The sequence below is a fragment of the Sinocyclocheilus rhinocerous genome, unplaced genomic scaffold, assembly GCF_001515625.1.
Source record: "Sinocyclocheilus rhinocerous isolate Xijiao unplaced genomic scaffold, SAMN03320098_v1.1 scaffold397, whole genome shotgun sequence".
Taxonomy (NCBI): domain Eukaryota; kingdom Metazoa; phylum Chordata; class Actinopteri; order Cypriniformes; family Cyprinidae; genus Sinocyclocheilus; species Sinocyclocheilus rhinocerous.
The window spans coordinates 840807-858388 of record NW_015663491.1 but is presented as its reverse complement, the minus strand read 5'-3'; the positions used below and the strand labels follow the sequence as shown (position 1 = coordinate 858388).

General features: G+C 37.4%; 1 protein-coding gene across 1 annotated transcript in view; it reads right to left on the bottom strand.

The window, feature by feature from the left end:
• The window catches only part of LOC107728815 (neurobeachin-like), a 142104-nt gene that overhangs the window by 26913 nt on the left and 97609 nt on the right, over positions 1-17582 (bottom strand). The window contains exons 12-21 of the mRNA XM_016539088.1: positions 14850-15018; positions 9309-9388; positions 7738-7800; positions 7236-7333; positions 6540-6632; positions 4808-4916; positions 3977-4058; positions 3724-3847; positions 2138-2330; positions 788-1807 (exon numbers count right to left, since the gene is read on the bottom strand). Coding sequence (XP_016394574.1) covers positions 788-1807; positions 2138-2330; positions 3724-3847; positions 3977-4058; positions 4808-4916; positions 6540-6632; positions 7236-7333; positions 7738-7800; positions 9309-9388; positions 14850-15018 — 2031 coding nt within the window. The remainder of the gene's footprint in view (positions 1-787; positions 1808-2137; positions 2331-3723; positions 3848-3976; positions 4059-4807; positions 4917-6539; positions 6633-7235; positions 7334-7737; positions 7801-9308; positions 9389-14849; positions 15019-17582) is intronic.

The window sequence follows — 17582 nt, the reverse complement described above, 5'->3', positions numbered from 1 at the left end:
TTCTCAGATGCCTCTTAACCAAATGCAATGCACCAATTTTGAAATGTAGAAAAGTGATTGCAATTGCACTGAATAGTTTTTTTAATTTCGGTTGGTTTCATTGCATTGTAAGGTTTCAGAAAACTGATGAGAAAAGTCATATGGACAACTTTACTAATTTTTGGAGCTTAACAGCATCTGCCCACATTCTCTTTCATCTATGGAAAAGGGCAGCATAAAGATTCTTTTTGTGTTCCACAGAAGAAAGTATGCCCTGTTTACACTAGTGTGTTTTCGTTTTAAAATGAAAACGATCCTCGTCTACACTGCCATTTTTACTGCGTTTCAGAAACGATCTCCGTCCACACTACACAACCGAAAACATGTCACATGACCATTCGTGCACACTGGGCATGTGCGTAAAAGTGTAAACAGGAAGCTGGTTGCTAGTCACTGGCAGGTGAGCATGATGTTATTGTTTGCACGGTCATCAAGATATGCAGAGTGAATGTAGGCAGCCACGCCATTATTTTCAAAAGTCTCCATTTTGGCTCATTAACACTGAAACACAACCCTGGAGTCTTCAAACTAAAACAAGGTCTGCATCGTTTTCAAAAGTCTGTGTAGAAACGAGCAGTATAAATGACAGGCGTAACCATAGCAAAAGTTATGCGTTTTAAAACGAAAACGCACTAGTGTAAACGTAGCCTAAGTCATACAGGTTTTGCACAACATGAGGGTGAGTAAACATTTCCGAGAGTTACCATCAGTGGGCAAACGCAACAAATAATAAATGAGTGATTCGCACCTGCGTGGTGGCTGTAGTCTGAATCTTCTTCATTTCTTTGTCCTTTCCATCGTCGGATCTCTCTGTGTCTGAAGTGGTGCTGGCTGCATCACAGCCGCTCTTTCCTGCCCTAGCCTCCCCAACCTCTTGCTCCAAACACTCTGCTGTCCTGGCTGCAGCCTGGGCCTCGGCTTCTGCCAGTGTGCTGATGTCCGCCAAGGAGCTCTGCAACTTAAACCCATCATCTTCTGTTAGGCCACTTGGGGTTTGAATCAGATCTGAACCACAAGAAGTCATGTGGGCTAGCAGGCTGAGGTCGTCACTGGCACTTGAAGTGTGTGGAGTTGTTGGACAAGGAGGCTGTTCAGGGCTGGGCAGCACCAGGTGCTCCGTCGACGCCAATGAGGGAAGCAGCTTCTCATCCACCTTGGGGAACAAGAAGCCATTGTTGCTGGGAACGCTGTCCTTTTCATCTGCGAGTGTGATTAGAGGACCCATGTTCCCATCTTCTTCAGTTAAACCCACCACAACGCTTTCCTCCTCTTTGGGGACAAGGCTCCCATTGAGCTTGTGAACTGCTGCACAGTAGGCGCTGTCCAACAGCGAGTCTACTTCCACCAAGGGACCATTCTCCATGCCACCTCCTCCTCCAAGAACCTCCGGGGACAGATCCAGATCGTCTAATTTGACCTCTGTAGCCTCCACCTTCTCAGCTTTGATGTCTACCAGCAAGTCATGAACTTCCACACGAACCCCCGCCGCCGACCGTTCGGCTTCGCCCTCCGGACCTTTGGTCTCGGCCAGCAGGTTCCGAGAGTCTGCATTTTCTCCATAGTCTGCCTCGCTCTCTGGTGTCTGCGTCTGAGATGTGTCATCAATCTCGCGGATCTCCAGGTTTCCGTTGACAGCGGTGGGTTGGGCGGAAAGGCCGGAAATTGTGCTGACGGAACCTTTCTTTCCTTTCTTGATGTTCTCTTCCTCTTGTCGTTGGTACTCCTCGTACATCTTTGCCAAGTACTCTTTGTGCGCCTCGTAGGTCACCTAAAAGAGGTGAATAGCAGTGTTGAGAGTCTACCTTGGTGTTGGTCTACTTTCCATGCAGATTTTTATTTTATCATCTCCACCATTAGATGGATTCAATTGGATCATTGCGACACTTATCCAATTAGGGAAAAAAAAGACTTAACAGTGTTTAACTAAATCAAATACTATTGCTGTTAGCATGACCAAAAGACAAGGCCAAAGAGTGGAGACGGTAAAAATAACAACGTTTTCATTCATCACTGACATAAGAAATGCATTAAAACCATTAAATGTGATATTACGAAACTAATTATATCAAGAAAAGCGCTAAAAGCGGCTTGCTCTAACCTTGGAGTGGGCGATGGAGAGTGTGTCCACCCACACGCGCCAGCCTCCCCACTCATACTTGATGGCATGGTAAAGCAGGATACGGAATATGTTGTAGACCATTTCAGTGATCTTCTGCTCCTCTGGGTTCTTTGGGTTAATGTAGCCCAGAGAGAACATCCAGTCCTGCCACACTGAACACTGCAGCAGACACCTACACACATTGCAATGACACCATGATGCAAATTTAGACAGAATGGACTAATTATTCACTCAAGCAGAAGGTTTAATGATGTAAAAGCTCTGGTGCTAAATTTTATACCACCTGTTTTTAACAGTGACTCTACGCTAGTTTTCAAAAGATACTGAAATGTGCATACTCTTCCTCTATTTTTGCATCCTTTGAGTCATCTAATGCTCATTTGAAGTTAACCTTCCAAAACCCTAGAACTTTAATAACACTGTTACATGTAATCTTTTGAACACTTAAAAATAAATATCCATGCCCATTTTTCTTACTCAGCATTAATGTTGTGATTTTATTTTGTATTTCTATTTTTTAATAGTGTGTGAAATGCTCTGAAAAATCTTTCAAACAGTAGTAAGCTATATTATTGTCGCATGACCTAATGTTTAATTCGTTCCAGTAATGGAAACCTAGAAAACTTTACGCACCATAATCAGAACTAAATCAAATCTAAACTTAGAGAATCACTCTGTAAACAAAGGCTGAACGTATCAGAACCACATAAAAACAAACAGCCTACGCAAAGTACTAAAGAGGGAGTGCTTTATGATTGCTGGAACTTGCTGGAAATACTCCTTCACTCTTGTCATCTTAGATTCCAGACACGTTTGCTCACTTCAGAATGCTGGGCTTGTTATGGAATACAGAAACAAGCAGTCCCACTTCACCACTGCTAAAATATGCATTGTGATTTTGGTATGCAGTTGTAACCATGGCAGCAGCTTACGGAGTGGGCCTGGGTGCATGGTGCGCCGTGGGCTTGTTTAGGATAGAAGTGTGCAGATACACACACACTTGATGTACCTAAATCTTACTAATGAGCAAATAAGGGTAACCTGAGTCCAGGTGACAGTCAGGCTTAGCCTCCGCAGGAGTCCATGAAACGGAACGATGCAGAGAGAATGCCACATCAAATCTTCATTCCTCAATGCATTAATTATGACGCTAATTGATTTAATAGGAGGGAGCGTCTTTCCCACTGAGAGGGAGACGCTAAATGCTTCTGATGTTTGCATACAGCTTGCGTGTATAAAATTATTGTAGTGTCTGCATATGTCTGTTTGTATGTAAGAGGGGATTTGTCAAATTGTAAAACTATTTTCTGTTTATCTATAAATATTAGGGTTTGTTTCTATGTGTGTCAGGTGTTTTCTCAGAGAAGGTTAGAGAGGAAATGCCTTTTTACTCAACAGTAAAAAGCTATGAATTTTCCCTATTGATATTCTAAGCTAAATTGTTTTGTATTGGCCATAACATGAAAAAAGTGTGTACGTATATTAAATAAAAAAAAAGTTTTTACTTTAGAAAAACCCAAACACAGATTTAGTATTCACCACTAGTGTGTGTACAAACAGCTTACCGTCTGTTCTCTCTGCTGTTGCTGAAGAGTTTGATCATGTCAGACAGGAAGAGGCGTCGTACTTCCATCAGCTCAGTGCTGGGGGAGGAACTTTTAAGCAGCGTAGCCACAACCTTCAGAATCACTGAGAAAATCAAAAAGAAAAAGGAGAGAGTGAAATGGAAAAAGGAAGGAGAGCTTAGACATTGATCCGGTGTGTGTTGAAACTGATCTGATAAAATAACTAGAAATGAAATGAACAACAGACACTTACTTGGGTTTTGGATCTTGACTGTAGAATCGGGTTCTGGGTGAGGCTTGTGCACCACCTGAGTGCAAACCTGTTCTGTTAAGATCTACATTAGACAAAATTCAGTTTGATTAGACTAGAAATAATTTTTTTTGTACATGTTATTCAAACAAACATAATCATCCATCTTATAAAAATATATTAAAGATAAGGTTTCAGGGAGAACACTTTCTATGAAGTGTTATAAAAACACATATGAATATAAATAATTAATATTTTTGCTAACACATTATTTAATATATTCTATTTTAATACAACATATTCCTGAATTGCCTGGAACTTGGATATTATCATTTTAATAAACATTGGTGTTTATCATAAAGCTGTTTCAGACACGTTTCATGCTTTTTACTCTTGGTAAAATCACTACATGCATAGCCTCTTGTGGCTCATTGTTTTAATAACTGTGGCAATAAAAATTTATGAATCGATATAAATGATTACAATGGTTATAATAAGGCATCATAATTTATTCAAATGCATTGAAGTGTATTTTTCCCTCGTTCTAAACTCGTTTTACACAAAGACATGAATATTTCTTGTTATTGGACAATTCTGCTTCTAGTAAAAATGAATCATGGTAGTTATAATCATATAACCATATAGAGAATTTCTACAGTGGCACTGGTAATTGAAAATGTTTGCTTCGTTTTGCGAGATTCTCCATTTGTGACAGCTGCCATATCCCTGAGAGCAAAACATACTGTGTGGACCTTTAGAAATACCTTTATAATGAATTACTGTATATATAGAAAGTGTTTAACCTAGAACCGTTACGTGCAGACAAGTGGATACCTCATAGAGTGTGTTGTAGGTGGTGATGGTCACAGTGCTGGTGTGCATCATTAGTCGCTCTCCGAGCAACGTGAAGAGGCTGTGTGTGTGCATGATCTCCACCTTCCTCCTGTACACAGACACAGACACACACACACACACACACACAGAGCACAGGAGGAAGTGAGATAAGAGGGGCACGTGTCATGTTGTTTGCGGTGACATTGACAATGCAAAGGCAGGTATAAACTCCCTCACTGGTTCAATTTTACCCCACAGCCTTCCTCACCATTAAGATCAATGAGGAGACGCATGCTACTGGCACACTGATGCGATTAGAAGTGACACCGCACTCCTCAAGGGCACACACACACACACACACAAACACACAACAAAGGCTGTAAGGTCCTCTTACAGCCTTTCGGAGACATCAGTGTTCCCGAGCACATCACTCAGGGGGAGGGGACGTCACGTGACAACACAAAGACTGCCGGTCAAATGCATTTAATTCACCTCAAAGACAAGGCTGAAGATGCGTATGACAAATTAATATGCAAATTAACGACACAAACAGTTCTGCAAGTGGGTGTGTCTAACATAAATCTAAATTTCCTAAATGTCTGAGATAACAGAAATATGAAATTTGGGTTACACTTTATTTAAAGGTGTCCTTGTTACAGTGTAATTATACATTTGAGTACGGAGTAATATTAATTAACTACATGTACTTACTATATGGTTAGGGTTAAGATTAGGGTTTGGCTTAGGGTTACTTGCATGTAATTATGCATAATTTATTGTTATTATAATAGTAAGTACTACATGTAATGTGTAACAAGGAAACATTAACATTAAGTGTTACCCAAAATTGAAGCTTTCTTCTTTATTTCATTCTTTCTTTTTTATTTAACCCTTTATGCACTTACATTTTTGGCCTTTTGCCACTTTTACTCTGAGAACAGTTGACAAAACAGGAAAAAATGGGAGGAAAACAAGTTTGGAAAATGACACTAACCAGATTTGAAGAATTTTTTTTTTTGGATCTAATTTTATTTTTAAGCAGAAAAGTGACGGATGTCTGAATAATGAGGGATAACATCAATACATTGTCGTTACAAAAAAAAATGCAAGTTGTAAATAAAACAAAAACAAAGTTGTAAATAAAACAAAGATTATTTGTCTTATATATATTTATATTTCAGTCTTTCTACTTAAAAATTTCACATTTAATTGGATTTGTTACTTATTGTGGTAATTTATTGTGATATTTACTACTAATTTCTGAGTGAAAATTGGTTTTATATCGAATTGTTTTCTTTGTAGCATCATGTCTAAAGCTCTGCCTTGCCGGACACACAAACTGTCAGAACAATTATTCCAGCAGCAGCCCATGCGTTTAACACTTCCTGTCAGCTACAGAACACTCATTCTCTAAATGTGCTCTCTTCCCTTGCTGAAAGGGCAGGTACACGTAGCCGGGTCATTTCTGTCCATGCTGTACCTTTTGAACTCCTAAAATGCGGCTGTGTTGTAATCAAAGGGACTATTTTTATAAAAAGGTTTTAATGTACCAGACTTTCAGAAATATACACTGCATAAACTCAAGAAACTGAAATGAAGAAACTCAACATGACAATTACCCGCACAGTAGGAATGATCCAGCCGAGGTTTCTTTGCATGCCAACATACCAAATTCAACTTTGTATGCTCATATACAGGTCTTCACACAAATGTTTTGATTATTAACACTCACTTGTGTCCCAGATGTTTCAGGAAGTAGCCGAGAACTTTAAGAGCTTGGACTCGTATACTCTCGCTTTTGGAAGCCAGGAGCTTGTAGATGACTCTGAAAAGTAACAGAGATACATAAGTTGTGGTAAATGTGGTTACATTATTGAATAACTGCAGATTTGCATTCTGTGTTTGCACTTGTTGTGCAGTTTGAGAAATATAGATGGTTTTCTACTCACCCTCATATCATTATAAACCTTGTGCATTTTTTTCACAAAAAGATCTTTTGTGAAGAAAATAGTTTCAGTTCTTATTGACTTCCATTGTATTTTTTGTCCATACAATGTAAGTCTATGGGAATCAAAATTGTTTGGTTACCAACATTCTTCAAAATATCTTCTACTGAAGAAAAAAGTCATTTGGAACAACATAAGGTTGACAGAATTTTCATTTTTGGATTGACTTTTCCTTCAGCTATAGACAAATTATGAGAACAATCTTGATTACATATTTGAATCGATTGACAGCCCTAGTAATAAAATACCACAAAGATACCCAGAGGGTGTGAATTCATGGGGAGGGCAGTTCAAACAAGCACTTAAGTCGCTTGCGATAGGTTGTGAGGCGAGAGGGAATGTGATTGATGCAGCTGTGACAGCCAAATCTATTTCAGTTACGTAACCGGACTACGCAAGAGCCGTTTGTCCCGAGGCCTCACCGTATTCCATTCCTCTGGTCGAAGGCAGGGATCATGGAGGCGGGGTGCTCAGACATGAGCGCGACCAAGAGCTGCAGCACATCATGGATGTTTTCATCCTACAGGAAAGGAAAATGAACAAATAGACATTTAACCACACAACAGTAGACTGTAATGATACACCAGACACCCTTAAAATGTCTGGGTGTTATATAATGCTGCACTTAACTAGCAGTTTTCAGGATTCATTTGCGGTTTTCAATCAAATGGCTGCAGAGATGGTGCATTACTGCAATTTCATGAGACTCAATCAAAGCATTAATGCAGCTTTCAGGATAATACTAGCGCCTTCCTAATGGACTCAAATACTTCTGCACTTCTGACACCGGAGGTGAATATTTCAGCCTTCCAGACAGATTTAAGCAGCTTGTTTTCCATTAAGAACGTGGAACAAATTTTGTTTAATACAGGCTAAAGAAAATTAGACCACAAGACCTTTGCTCTGTTTATTGATCAGTTTTACCTCATGCATGGTTAGCAGGTAGTTTAATATGCTCTGCAACTCATCTTCCTTCACTCCGCGGTCCTAAAAGGAAAAAGAGAGCACACAATATAAACAGGCTTACATTGTAATTTTTCTAGTTCTAATTTTTACACAGATTTATAATTACTTTTGATAAAAACTGTGCTTTAAATATGGTCAATGTCAGTTTATTAGTCCATTTAACTCAGACTAAAATGGCATAAAACACAAATGTAACAGACAAAAACAAAAATGTCAAACTGCAACAGAATAAATTTGAACCAAAATTTAAAAATGCTAAAAGAAATGTATCAAACATAAAAATAAGCATACCCCCCCCCCCCTCAAATTTTTCTAATGCTTGATGCTTGAGTTAAAGGTTTTAAAGGCACCCGATTAAAGGTCTTGCAATGTATTTCTTGCATGCTATGGATATTGGTTTTAAAATGTTTTGACTTCTGAGGAAATACTTTGGTACTTATAAAACTGATGCTTAATTGATACTTAAGTTGGGTATTTCAAGGTTCTGAATGAAGAGGAAAACATTGTAGCTGCTTTAACATTGCGTAAGCGTGAATGAGACTCATTGTTTTGTTTTTGTGAAGAGAAGGGCATTTGTGATGGATTGGGGCCACTATTACAAGCCACAAGCCGCTCACAATGCTAACAACTGCATGGAAAGTGAGGAAATGTGGAAAGGGGGCAGAATATAATAGGAATGAAACAAAAAGGCAGCGGCTAAATGAAAAAACGTGCTGCTTGGCAACCACATCATGTTTCTCAAAACAGGACAACAGCCTATGCACATAACACACATTGCTTTGTGTCGAGCGATGATCCATAATGCAATTCTCTCTATGTTGGCCCCATCAAGCTGTCTGTATTGTTTTTAAACAAAAGCAAATAAACAAATTTCTGCATGACTGCCTTTCAAATTGGATCGAATTTCAGGGAAAAATTAGGATAAATTGTGTTATTTTAACAAAGCAGACGTGTCTTCTCGCTGTCACTGCTTGGGGACTAATTTTTTTACTAGTGGGTGCAGGACACTATAGTTCATTTATGTAAATGAGGATAGCAAGATAAAGTAAACTGTGAGATATTATACCCAAAAATTCTTCATACAGTTGATTACCAGTAAAATTTGTAAAAATTTGGGACCAAAATTATTCAAGACACATTGACCTGACCATGTTTTGCTTAAGTGTTTTTCTTTAATTGCTAATGCGACCTTTTTACACCACAGACTGAACAAAATTATGCATTGCATGGTAATTGGTTGACCTAAATTGGTATTATCTAATTGTGTACTTAAATTTAACAGCTGACAGCTATTCATCCTTATGCATCACATACATTTCTAGTAAAGTTATCTGACATTATCAAGATGAATTTGTTCTGACACAGTTTAAAATATGTTCATGTCATATTCTATTACCATTTTCTAAACTATAGTGAATAAACTGTGATAATGTGAGAAATGTTGAAGGTGTCTGAATAGATTTTGGTTGGACTGTATATACACACACACAGATATATTTAACATCTATAATGATTTTGTACTGTCTCACCTTGAGAATGAGCTGTTTGAGGAAAAGAAGCATGAACGCCCGCAGGGATATAATCTCCTTCTGAGAGGGCCGTGGACCATCTGTAAGAAAACACAGTGATTTACAACGATTACATGGGTTGCACACATCTAAACACTTAATAAACACCTGCGTATGGCAATTAAATATATGAGAGATCTTTAATATATGCTATTAATCATCATCAATGAACCAAAAAATTAACATAATGCCTTATGCCATTTTGATTCCTAATTCTACGTTTAAGCTAATGTTGGAAAAACATATTTAGGAGGCTATATCACTCTCTTTGTATATTTTACAAAACTAACAGCTAAAAATCACAGTGATTTTCATGTAACCCAGCTATTAATGAACAAACTAAAACTTCTAAAAAAAAATTTTTAGGGACGAGGGAAAAGCCGCAGCTCAAAGCTGCAGGTTTCTTGCAATGGTTACAAATAGAATTCAGTACAGCGAGAAAAACAAGAAAAACAAAAACAACACTTAAGACGCAGCTTAGGGAATACAAACCCCTAAACGACACACCAACCCCATTTCCGAACCACACAACCACCCTATTTCTCTCTCTCCTGCCATCTCTTTTTTACAATACCAAACTATCTTTCTCAAATAGACACACACGCATACCCCTCATCTTTTATTGAACGCACAGCACCCAGTCGTTACAAAGCTGCCATGAAAAATTCACATCACTTTCTGTATGGTAAGCCAAAGTGTAACAGAAAGCTCAGTGGACGTGTGTGATGTAATGAAGCAGGTCAGCGTCCTCCCCATCTCCAGCCATGTTCATCCACACATCAGGTGTGTGACGCCATTGCCCTGCAGTTCAGCAGTCTGTGTGTAGTTACACACACAAGCGCTCTGCCGCGTACTGCATTTGTACGCTATGACCGTGGTCGAGGTCTATTTGTAGCCATGTACATCCCTTGACCTTTCCCAGCTGCAATGATTTGGTGCAGTGAGAGAACTGATGACCGGGTGTAGACTGTGAGATCTGGAGGAAGAGATTTGTTTGTGATAGTGTTCAGCATCCCAAGGGTCAAAACAAGGCCAGTTGAGATGATCAATCAATGCCTGTTACCATCACAGATCCGTTGCATATGCAAGAATACAACAAAATATTTGCCATTGACTCATGTAAGACAAAATGTGCTTACAGATATGCAAATGAATGCTTTGTGAAATGCAATTAGAATTAGATTAACGACGTTTTTGTCGGCCAAAAGTTTAATTTATATTTACATATATTTAAATCATTTGACTTTTAAAATCCAATTAAGAGTAAACTTAAATTAACACTACGTTACATGGAAACAAACACACTCGCTCTACAATGTGACAGATCCGTGCAGCATCATGGGAAGGGCAACAGGGTTGCCATGGTGACACGGGTTCTGCATCTAACAGAGATAAGCAGGCTGAAGTCACAGTGTTATCTGAAGTACACAGGGACGGGAAGAACGAAATGCAACTACAGGCTTGTCTAAATGGGCCAGTACATCCACTATAGAATATAATGGACAACATTCAAAAACTGTAGCACATGCACAGCTCTTACCAACCCAGCAGATCAAAGAAAATGTGCACGTTCATTTCCCATTTTTAAATTACCTTTGCTCTCATCTTCTGTTCACTTAAAGTGAAAATCTTTAAACTTTCTAAATGTAATCTTTGGTAATTCTCAAAATATCCATTTCTCATACTGTACTTTCTAATGATGAATAAATTCACTTACAGCATTTAAAAAATGTATTTTTTTTGTATAACATATCTTTATTGAGTTTTACAAAGTATTAAAAAAAAAATGCAACACCATTCCCCAAAACTTACCCCAGGCAGGTTTAAAAAAAAAACAAAAAAAACACACACTTCTAACAATCCATAACTTCACACATCTAAAGCTTCTTCAAGATTTCCATTTTTAACAAAGTCCAAAAACACCTCCCATATATAAAAAAAATTCAGAGGGTTTCTTTCTTATTACACATGTAAGCTTTTCAAGAGCCAAACATGTTAAGTTTTTCAGCCATAGTCCAATGGAAGGGCAACTGGTATTTTTCCAGCACAGGGCAATAAAACGTCTTGCTTGTAGACACAAATCCACCAACTTTCTTTCTTTAGTGGGCAAAGAGCAGTTGTCATCATGCATACTCAATACACACAATACAGGACTTAGAGGAAATGGAGAGGAAGTAAATTGAGAAACATATTGAGTCACCCCAACCCAAAACTTCTGCACCTCCTCACATTCCCACACACAATGGAAAAATGTACCTTGAAGCTTATTGTATTTAAAACACAGATCAGGGATATTAGGGTTACATTTATTTAATCTTAAAGGGGTTATATAAATTCTAATTACCCAGTTATATTGTAAGAGTCTCAATCGAGAGTTCAAAGTTTGTGTTTGTGCATTTAAACAAATTGTATTCCAGTCATCTAATGAAATATCCATACTTATATCTTGGATCCATGCTTGTCTTTTATTTTCAGAGCTTTCTTTATGATTTCCTCTTAGTATGTTAAATAATTGGGTAATCCGCCCTTTAATGTAGCAATCCTGCAATGTGAGAGTTTCCAATATCGACATTGGGGGGGAGTTGTGCAGAATTCTTCAAACGTGAAAAAATAAAACTTCTGAGTTGCAAATACTTAAAAAACTGTTTCTGAGGTATGTGAAATTTCGTTACAAGATTATCAAATGTCATTAATAATTATTAATTATCTTCATACAAATCTTTCAATCTAACCATGCCCTTATTCATCCACAATTTGAACCACATATCCTTTTTTGCTGGGCTGAAATGCTGATTTCCCCAGATAGGAGAAAAGCAGGAAAGCACTGGGAGGTCTCCAAGATATTTATGGGCTTCGTACCAGATTACAATAGTATTTTTTACAAATGGATTGTCTGTCTTTTTTTTTTTAGTTCTTTAAGGGGTGCTGAATATAAAAAGCTGTCAAGTGTCAAGCCTTTTGCGGCCAACTTTTCAACATGTAACCACGGCACAGCGGCTTCACTAGAGAACCAGAACAATGCAGCCCTCAACTGAGCAGCCCAATAGTACCAAAAGAAATTTGGTAGTTGGAGCCCTACCCTTTCATAGGGCAGATATAGTAAAGAAAGTCTCAGTCTTGGTTTCCTGTTACTCCAAATAAAATTAGAGAGAAGCTTTCTTATTCTTAGAAAAAATGTAGGGGGAGGGGGGAAGCGGTAATGATTGAAAAACATATAAAAATGTAGGTAATATATTCATCTTAATCACGTTTATTCTTCCCAGAAAGAGGCAGTGTCATCCATCTAGTCGTCTCTTCAGATTCTTTAGCTAACAAAGGTTCATAATTAGCTGAACTGAGGAGGCTTATTTTAGGGGTTATTTGAATTCCTAGATAATCAAAACCATTTAGAGCATTTACAAATGGGTGAATCACCGTAGGATTTAATCTCTCTTGTTCACTGAGAAACATAATTGAAGACTTATCTTTATTTACTTTAAATCCAGAAAAATGGCCAAACAGGCCAATAAGCTTTAAGAGGGATGGGACAGATTTTTCAAGTTCTGATAGAAATACGATGGTATCATCAGCGTATAGGGCAATGCGATGTTCTAAAGCTTCTGTAAAAATACCATGAACAGTAGGGTGTGATCTTATTGCTATTGCCAGAGGCTCCATAGGTAGTACAAAAAGTAGAGGTGAAAGTGGTGAGCCTTGCCTTGTACCACGACTAAGTTTAAATGAAGGCGAGATTAGACTGTTAGTGAGTACCTTTGCAGAAGAATCAACTAAAAGAATTTCCATCCATCTGCGGAAATAGTCACCAAATCCAAATCTTGCTAGCACCTCCATTAAGTACGGCCACTCTAGTCTGTCGAATGCCTTTTCGGCATCGAGTTGTATTTTATTTTTAGTGTTTTGCTTTTAATTTAATTTACTATACAAAATTGGCCAGAATTTTAATATCAGTGCATCCTTATATATATATATATATATATAACAAAGTTCCTTTTGGTTGTTTTTATTTCTGATGTATAAATCTCAATTTCGACAAATTGACCCTTATGACTGGTTTTGTGGTCCAGGGTCACAAATGATCAAAAGTGAGAGGAATTGTTACAATTACAAATTTCAATGTTACAGAATTCTATTTCAAATCACTTATGTTCCTTTGAATTCTCTATTCAGCAAACCTTTCAACAGAAATGCACCAAATCAGCATATTAGAATGATTTCAGAAGGGTAATGTGACACTGAAGACTGTAGTAATTCAGCTTTGCCATGAGAGAAATTAATTACATTTTAAAATATATTCAAATAGAAATTGTAATAATATTTCACAATTTTACTGGTTTACTGTATTTCTGATCAAATAAATGCAAATAAATGAAATTCCATATCAAATTTTGAACAGTAGTGTACCTTTGCTGTCATCATTTGATGGCTAAATTTAATTGCAGCATTTAGCTGATTTTAGTCTTAGTGTTTTGTTTTTCATTTATACTGTATATATAAAACAGTATTTATTCAGTATCAGTGAGAACATTTGTATTTGTACTGGCCAGAATTTTAATGGATCAATGCATTTCATATATAATACCATTTTATTTGCTTCTTTACCATAATCAAATATCGTATCAGCATTATGCCGCATTTGCTATGCTGCTTTTTTAAAATATATATTTTTTAATACATTCTTTATTTAAATTTCACATGTAAACTGGGGCTAATGAGCAATATTTATTAGCATGTCAATATCATTACTGCTCACAGCCGACTCAGAGAAACACATCATGAGGCCGTAATTGATGTTGGATGCTACAAATCATTCACTTCAGACTTTAAAGCATCACTATACCATCTATCTAACGCAGAGACTCACCTCTGGGAATGACAGGCCAGGATGGATGAAAAGAGAGATGGCAAACAGATGGAAGAACTGACAGATTTTGCATGTGGCATTTGGGAAAACAGCGAGAAGGAAGGAGAAACACATGAAAGAAGAACTACAGCAGGCAAGAGAATTAGAAAAGAAATAAGAGAATGTTAAAATGGGGAAGGGCGAGGAAACTGGAAAACACTGAAGACCGAGACAGAGAGAAAGTCATCTTGAGAGGGAACCAGATTTAGAATGAAGATGAGCACCAAGAGAGAACAGAAGTCTGAGGCACAAAAGTGCACAGGATACAAAAATAGACCGAGACAGAGGGGGAAAAAGATTGGGCAGTGTTTCAAGATTCATTCATGCTTAATATTGCTGGCTGTCTTTATGTAGACACACAGTCCACCTTAACACGACATGGTTAGCGTGTGTGAAGACTTCTGAACCACTCAGCTGTTCCCAGAACATGTTTATTTCCTCTGTGGTATTTCGAGATCTCACTATCTAGGGATTTCATTTTGGCAAATTTCACTACCTGATCCTGCAAAACAATGTGCAACTATTCAGCACTGTATAACTTGAAGGGTAAAAGATTCCTGTGAGGTGGTAAATTCTACAAATAGACATTTCTGAAGACTCACCCAGGCCTTTAGGGGTGATACCGCTACTTTCCAGGGGGTTGCTGGCCCAGTAGTAGTACTTGAGGGTGTGCATGAGCTGCAGGACGGTGCCCACTCGACGGATGGTGCTGTAGATGGTGGCGGTGCCAATGAATTCTGCCGACAGGTATGTGTAGAGGGAAAGCTGAACCTGAGAAATAGAAAACACACACAGTGGATTACATGATTTAAAATGGGCTGAAATGGTAGTAACATAAACAATAGTTCTGGTCCTAGATTCTGATTGGCCAATATAGACTCAATGCCATGCTTAAATACATAGTACAGTTAGTTTACATGTCAAGGAATATATCTTTTTGCAGAAGGATGATTTGTAATTAATTGCTTAATAAAATAATTTGCGTAATAAAACATTTTAATGAATATTTTGTCTTTAATACAACAATATAATTTATAAAACAATTCATATGAATTTTGAAATAAAAATATTCATACATTAAAATGTATATATTTAAAAGCAACAAGGCACTCAAAGCAGCGCTAAATTGTAAATAGCACTTCAAAATATAATCAACACTAATGCTACTGTTCAAATGTCTCAAGTCGGTAGGATTTGTAAACATTTTGAAAGTTATGTTCAACAAGGCTGCATTTATTTGTTCAAAAATACTTGAACCATTTGTTCAAAAAAATGGTTATTTCAAATGGTAATAATATCTCCCAGTATAACTGGGAGATATTATTACCATTTGAAATAACCATTTTCTAATATTTTTCATTTTTTAATATATTTTAAAATGTAATTTATTCCTGTAATGGCAAAGCTGAATTTTCAGCAGCCATTTCTCCAGTCTTCAGTCTCAAATGATTCTTCAGAAAGATCCTTCTTGGTGCTCAAGAAATATTTCTTATTATTATTGATGCTAAAAACAGTTGTGCTGCTTAATATTTCTGTGGAAACCGCAATGCATTTTTTTTTAAAATTATTCTAAAAATGTAAATTTTTTTTGTAACATTATGAATGACTTTACTGTCACTTGATCAAATAAGCACATTCTTGATAAATAAAAATAATTAGTAAAAAATTATCTGACCTCAAACTTCTAAACGTTAGTGTATATTATGCTACTGTTCCTCCAGCTGAAGCAACTGACAAACCTTTCACAAGTCAATTAATAAATAAATATGAAAAAAACAGCACATCTGAGTTAGATTTTTCCTTTCTTACAAAGTTGTTTCTGTGAAAAAAAAAAAAAAAAACATTCCTGTGTTTCTGTGTAAAAAGCCATTCTCCTGAAGCCGTCCCTGTGGGACCCTCACACATACACACACATCTGTGTATCACACATTTACACACAGCCATTTCTTACACTGATCAACACGGACATGCTAATTAGGCTCAGGCTTAATGAGGCTGCTGTGGAAACCAAGTTTTATCAGTGAATTTAATCTCATGTTTTACCCAGCCTGCTGATTCAGGTCAATATCATGGGGACATTTCCCCCCTAACCAAATTACAGGTCAAAGATAAAGCAAGAAAACCAGGACCTCACAATGACGAGTTGAATCCACTAAGCTTTTTACATTTTCTCATGAAAATGTAAGCAGTGCCTGAGCAAATCTCACTGCCATGTGTTTGCTATAGATTGAAAAGTGTGAAATCTGCCTCAATCCGAAAAACCTAATCTATAGCTTGACTTTTTCTTTCTCCATAGCAGTAATATTTCACATATCTGCTTCCTGTACTCAAGCCTTCACTTCATCTCACTCTTTTTCATTCCCTCTGGATGTTTCTTCATTCTCTCTATCATAAAGGGCTGTAGTCGCTGTGCGATATTCACTCCTCTGCGTGGACGGGCGAGGGAACAAAAGCGGGCGATCGTTTCTTCCTGCAGTCATGTTTCCTAGGTCATTATCCAATAATTGAGCCTCTCTGCTTTTGTAGAGGAACGGCACTTTTTTCCCCCAAATTTGTGGATCAAGTGCCTTTGAATACAAAGCTTACGCACACACTTCACACCTCGTAAACTCGACGGATAAAAATATCTAGAAGCATATGCTTTGTGCAATCAAGTACACAAGTTCTTCAGACATAATGTAAGCTGACTGCTTGGGTTAGAATATCATTAACACTTATACTCTTATAAAAGGTCCTTTGGTGGTGGTTCCATGGGGCACAGATGGTATCAAGACTATATATTACATATATTGCAGGTCCTCTTAATGAAACAAATGATGAAACAAATGGAAGAAATCCAATTATATTAATGTGAAAGATGTAATTAAAATATTGATCCTCTGAATAGCAATACAGTGTGAAAATTTCCTGTAAGTTTCCTTGGTGAGCATAAGATACTTCTTTCAAACCGACTTCTGAAAGTTACTGTAAAATACTATTCCAAAATAACATTATTATACTTTGAAATAATATTATTATATACTAGTAAATAAACAAGTTTGTAAAAATAACGACAATGGCTATGGACAAGGAAATATTCAACAACAATGGACAGTTGTGAAATGTGACTGTTTTTTTTGTGTGTTTTTTTTTACCTTTAGCGTGTGTGGGACGAGCTCACCTTAGCTGGTGTATGGATCCAGATGGCAGCATTAAACAAAACGTGATCACACAGCTGCTTCAGTAAAGGAGCTCCGTGAGTCAACCCATCTAGATACTTGGCAAATGACAGAAACTGCTCCAAAACTGCCCTGGTGATGTGTACCCGAGAAGACTAATGAAGAGAGAGAGAGAGA